General features: G+C 42.4%; 1 protein-coding gene across 1 annotated transcript in view; it reads right to left on the bottom strand.

The window, feature by feature from the left end:
- LOC109821495 (benzyl alcohol O-benzoyltransferase-like) overlaps window positions 1–5998 on the bottom strand; it is an 8896-nt gene that overhangs the window by 1095 nt on the left and 1803 nt on the right. The window contains exon 2 of the mRNA XM_020387680.1: window positions 6–310. Coding sequence (XP_020243269.1) covers window positions 6–310 — 305 coding nt within the window. The remainder of the gene's footprint in view (window positions 1–5; window positions 311–5998) is intronic.

The following is a 5998-nucleotide window of genomic DNA, read 5'->3' as shown; positions in this document are numbered from 1 at the left end:
GTCACCATCCACGGCACAGCCCCAGTGCCAGCCCTCGCGCGCCCACCATAGATCCCTTGACCCCACCCAAAGTCCACAGCAGCAAACCTCAACCTGCTCATGTCAGAGACCACGAACGCCGCCAGCCCCCTGTAGAACCCCCTCCTCTTGTTGACCTCCATAAAGTCAACCGTTGATGACCTATACTCGTCGTTTGACTTGACGCTTTTTGAGGCTGTGATTTGATTGTCGGCTGTCTTCAACGGTCGTCCGAGGTCGCTGGCGTCAGTTATGGCGCACGGGAAGACCACAGCGGCACCATAGTAGGTCGCTGGGAGGGGGGCGGTAGCGGGACCGAGTGTCAACCGGGAAGAGGAGTCGGGTGGGTCCCACAAGACACAGGGCATGGGTCCGGGCCCTCCAGAGATAGGCGGCGACAGAATCAAAGGTGGGTCTAGAGGCGGTCTTCCGCTTGAGGGACGCCATGTTGGTGCGTGAGAAGAATACGGAAGTCTGAGTAAAGCTGGCGGAAGTCGAGTTCAGTCGGAGGCGATGGACGTGGAGTTACGTTGTCCACTTGGTCATATTCTGGATGTGTGTAAGTGACATTCAGAGGGTGGAGCGAGGATTTCACGGGGCAACGCAGGAATGATCGACGGGGAAGTGAGGGCGGGGTTGTGGGCGAGGTCGGCCACCGCGGTTATGAATTGGTGCGCGCCGAAACCGTCGCAAATACAGTGGTTGAAGGTGTCAGCGAGTATAAAGCCACCACATGCAAGTCGAGTCAACTGAAAATGATAAAAAGTGGAGTTACACGAAGCCCAATAAATTCATGGGCCGGGCCCCAATGCAATGTACTAGTACCTGAACCCTAAACGAAGGAGAGTTTATCACTAAGTTACATCCCCAAACATCATTCACTAGAAACGGATCCAAATGTCGAAATGGGGGTCGGATGTTGGGTTCGATTAATCCAACGAACCCAAGTGGCCCAACCTACTCGATTTTGGATTTGATTTAAAGTTGCTATCGATTCAAGTTAGGATCAGGATGCTAACCATATGGTCTGGTTAGACAGTTTCAAGTTTATCAAGTTGGGTGGTTATCTTGAATATCTAAAGGATAGGATCAACCGGAGTGTAATCTCACGGTTGTGATTAAACCATGATGGGTAGGGTTAATCACAAATATCTATTTAAAGGGTGGGAGTCCCTCCTCTCAACCGTACGCAGAAAAGAGACCTAATTCCCATCATTGGCTACGGGAGGAGAGAGGAGAAGACTTCCATTGTTTTCGACGGTGAACGGTAATTTAGATCTATTTTTCTAGTTTAATTTCTCATGCCTAGATCGTTAAATAATCCAACAGTGGTATCAGAGCATAGGTTGTGCATGATTTTTTGATCTAGAATTAAAGTTTTTATTTTCGGATTAAAATAATAATAATTTTTTGGTGGGTCTTTCTTTTGTTGCTGGAGTTCTTTTGATCTACAATAATTTCATCTTTGCCACTAGATGAAGAAATCTCCTGCCATGACCACGGAACTTTTCTGCAGCAATTTTTTTTTTAATCATGGCCGCAGCAAACTTTTCCAATGAATATTATTTTTGATCTAGAATATTATTTCTTTTGTTAACTGGAAAAGCTCTGCAGTCATGGCCGCATATAGACTAGCGGTGAACTAGTGGATTAATAATATATATATATATATAAGTTTTTTTTAAAGCTCTACCGTTCTATTACGGCCGTAAATCATGTTCATGGCCCGCTACAGTAATGGGTCCGGTGGGTTTAGGGTTAGGGTTTTGATTAATTAATTAATCTATTATTTGAGTTATATAACCCTATAACCCATTAAGCCAGACCCGATCCAGTATGTTAGGACCTGACCCGCTACAGTAATGGGTCAGATCCATTAATTTCCAGACCCGACCCATTACAGTTTTGACCATTCATTATGTTTTGGTCGCTACAGATCCGTTTTAAGTCCGTTTTGAGCCCATAAATAGTCGTTGGAAATATCATTATGTGTACTTTTCAACTACATAGTTTTTATTTTATAAAGTTTTAATACAGGAATTTGGACAATTCATAAAGATTATTGTATGCACATAAAGATAATTGATTTACCCTTATTATATCCTTAATTTAGGTGGGGTAAATATTTGGGTTCATGATAAAATGGATTACAGTATTAGATCAACCTATGGGGTTAAGGAAGATCAGTAAAACAGTCACTTAGAAATTGTGGTAGAGTAGGTTAGTGTCTTGCCCAAAGGTGACCAACCTATAATACCCTAACTTTCTAAGGTTGAGTTTAATCTCATTTGGACTGGTAGGTTGCACTTACCTGTGGGTGGACTACTAGTCTTGCCCAAAGGTGTCTAGGAAATCCCCTACAGGATAAGTGGTGCAGGATAGTTGAAACATGTCAGTGAGAGGAGAATAACCCTATTGCCCAAAGGTTAGGAAGTGTTCAAATCAAACTGACACTGTGTAGGCTAGTTCTGTAGGTGATTATATATCACATTTGGGGGGCGAATAGCATGTCAAATCACTTGCCCAAAGGTGTGATGAGATGATGCACCCGCCTATCCCGCAGAGTGGAAGGTTGCATACGTAAAACACTCTGGCCCATCTATTCTAACCCTAAATTGGATGTGGAAATATTAAAGTTAATAAAATTGAAGGTCTCATTTGATTTATATGTCCATGGTTTAATACAGATGAACGAACAGTTTATCCAGAAGCAGAATGAGGAATCCGTTAGAGTGAGACAGTACAGTACAATTTGTAGGGATTTAGTTCATGTTTGTTGTGAAACAAATTTAGTTGACGGTTCTTCAAATTCTTGGTGGATTGATTCTGGTGCCTCTGTGCACATTTCAACTTCATTACAAGGAATAATCCACAGTCGGAAGGCAAGGGCAAATGAGCAGTTGTTTTTGGGAAACTCACAGCCTTTGAAGGTGGAGCTCGTTGGGACTTTCAGTCTGCGCTTGGATTCTGGAATTTCCTTAGTTTTATCAGACACTTTCTACGTACCTTCTATGAGAAGGAATCTTATTTCAATTTCTAGACTTTCTGGATCTGGTTATAGCTTTGTTTTCGAGAATAATTCTGTCTCCATCAGAAATGGTTAGGATGTTATCGAACATGGTTTCTTGATTGACGGTCTTTATAGATTAAATCTGGATGCATCTTTTCCTTCCCCTCTCTGCATGTCTGTGAATTCATCTTTGTCTGGTACAAAGCGTCCTAGGCTTAATATCAATTCTTCCATACTTTGGCACTAGAGATTGGGACATGCTTCAAGAAAGCGATTGGAATCCTTAGTAAAGTTTGGTGTTCTTGAACAGTTAGATTTCTCTGATTTTGGTACATGTGTTGACTGTATCAAGGGAAAGATGACTAAATTGAGAAAATTTGAAGCCTCCAAGAGTGAAGGTCTCATTGATCTCATTCATACAGATATTTGTGGACCTTTTCCCACTCCCTCTCATGGTGGTCAGCGATACTTCATCTCTTTCATAGATGATTTTTCGCGCTATGCCTATATTTTTCTTCTTCACCACAAATATGAGGAGCTTGATGTTTTCAAGATCTTTCAAGCTGAAGTTGAAAAACAATTAGAAAGAAAGATTAAATCTGTGCGTTCTGATCGAGGTGGGGAATTCTATGGTAAAAGCGATCAGGACGGCACAAATCATGGTCCCTTCATTGAGTATTTGAGGTCACAAGGCATTGTTCCTCAGTACACTCTCCCAGTTTCTCCGCAGCAAAATGGAGTAGCTGAAAGAAGAAATCGTACTTATCAAGATGTTGTTCGCAGCATGATGAGTCATTCAGATTTGCCTGAAAGTTTTTAGGGTAAGGCATTGAAGACAGCTGTATATATCATCAATCGTCTTCCTTGTAAGGCGGTAGCAGAGACCTCGTTCAAGATTTGGACTGGCAGGGATCTTAGTCTTGGTCATCTACGTGTTTGGGGATGTCCAGCAGAGGCGCGACCTTATAATCCAGACATTAAGAAATTAGAAGCCCGAACAGTGTCGTGTCGCTTTGTCGGCTATCCTACAAGATCTAAGGGCTACAGGTTCTATTGTTCTTCTCGGTCTACCCAATTCTTTGAGACACAACATGCTGAGTTTCTGGAAGACCCTAATGCTTCTTCAGAACATCGTGGTCTGAGTGACACAACATGCTGAGTTTCTGGAAGACCCTAATGCTTCTTCAGAACATCGTGGTCTGAGTTTTGAGGAAGTTTTAGAAGATGAGCAGTCGCTTCCGCTATTAGATGTCATTTCTAGATTCCCTACTCTTCCAGATAGCATGTCACTTCCTCCATTTCAAGAAACTTTTGTACCTGCGGAAGAGCCACAACCTGTTAGAAGATCCTCTAGAGTCAGAAGATCTGCCATACCTGATGACTATGAGGTCTATCTTCAAGAAAGTGGATGCATTGATCCAGAATCTGATGATCCCTTATCATACTCAGAAGCTAGAGACAGTATTCATGCAGCTGATTGGCTGAAGGATATGGAAGAAGAGCTTCAGTCAATGGAAAAGAACTCTATTTGGGAGTTGGTACCTTTGCCGAACAAAGCTAGAGCGATGGAATGCAAATGGGTCTTCAAGACTAAAAGGGATTCTGAAGGAAATATTGAGAGATTCAAGGCCAGGCTAGTGGCCAAGGGTTTCAAGCAGAGAGAAGGGATTGACTACGTCGACACTTTTTCTCCAGTATCTAAGAAAGATTCTCTCAGGATAGTTCTTGCTCTCGTCGCCCATTTTGATCTTGAGCTCCATCAGATGGATGTCAAGACTGCATTCTTGAATGGAGATCTGAATGAGGAAATCTTTATGTTGCAGCCTGAAGGGTTTGCAGTTAAGGGAGATTTGGTCTGCAAATTGAAGAAGTCAATATATGGTCTCAAACAGGCTTCCAGACAGTGGTACTTAAAATTTCATCAAGTAATAACATCAAATGGCTTCCGAGAGAATCATGTCGATCGCTGCATATACCTCAAAATTAGTGGGAGTCGATTCCTCATTCTAGTATTATATGCAGATGATATATTGCTAGCTAGCAGTGATATTCATCTTCTACATGAGACTAAAGATTTTCTTTCGAGGCATTTTGATATGAAAGACCTCGGAGATGCTCATTATGTTTTGGGCATCAAGATCCATAGAGATCGTACTAAAGGCTTGTTGGGCTTATCTCAAAGGGCTTACATTGAGAAAGTCCTTCAGCGATATGGCATGAAGTTTTGTGCACCAGGTGAAGCCCCAGTTGTTAAAGGAGATATGTTCAACAAATCTCAATGTCCACGAAATGAAGTTGAGCGTAGGCTCGTGAACTCTGAGGAGTATGTCTCTGCAGTTGGCAGTCTAATGTATGCGGTGTCATGCATCATGCCGGACATCAGTTATATCGTAGGAATATTAGGTAGGTTTCAGCAAAATCCTGGTGTAGCTCATTGGAAAGCTGTAAAGAAGGTTTTGCGGTATTTGCAAAGGACCAAGGATTTTATGTTGGTCTACAGAAGGTCTGAAAATCTAGAAGTCGTTGGTTATTCAGATTCAGATTTTGCCGGATGTGCGGATAGCAGGAAATCAACATCAGGTTATATATTTCTACTCGCTGGAGGAGCAGTTTCCTGGAAAAGTGCCAAGCAGTCCTTAGTGACGACATCCACCATGGAGGCAGAGTATGTTGCTGTTTTTGAAGCAACATTGCATGCCTCTTGGCTCAAGAATTTCATCAGTGAACTAAAGGTGGTGGATTCCATTCAGAGACCAGTAAAATTGTATTGTGACAATCAGGTAGTCGTACAATTTGTAAAGAACAAGAACTTTTCTAGCAGGAATAAGCACATCGCTGTGAAGTACTTGTTAGTCCTTGATAAGGTCGAACAAGAATTGATTGAGGTTCCTCATCTGCCGACTCAGTTGATGATTGCTGATCCTTTGACCAAGGGAATTTCTCCAGGGCTCTTCAAGGAACATGTATCCA

This window comes from Asparagus officinalis, chromosome 8 (genome assembly GCF_001876935.1).
Source record: "Asparagus officinalis chromosome 8, Aspof.V1, whole genome shotgun sequence".
Lineage (NCBI taxonomy): Eukaryota > Viridiplantae > Streptophyta > Magnoliopsida > Asparagales > Asparagaceae > Asparagus > Asparagus officinalis.
Note: the sequence above shows the minus strand (reverse complement) of the source record. Positions and strands in the feature narration are given on the sequence as shown.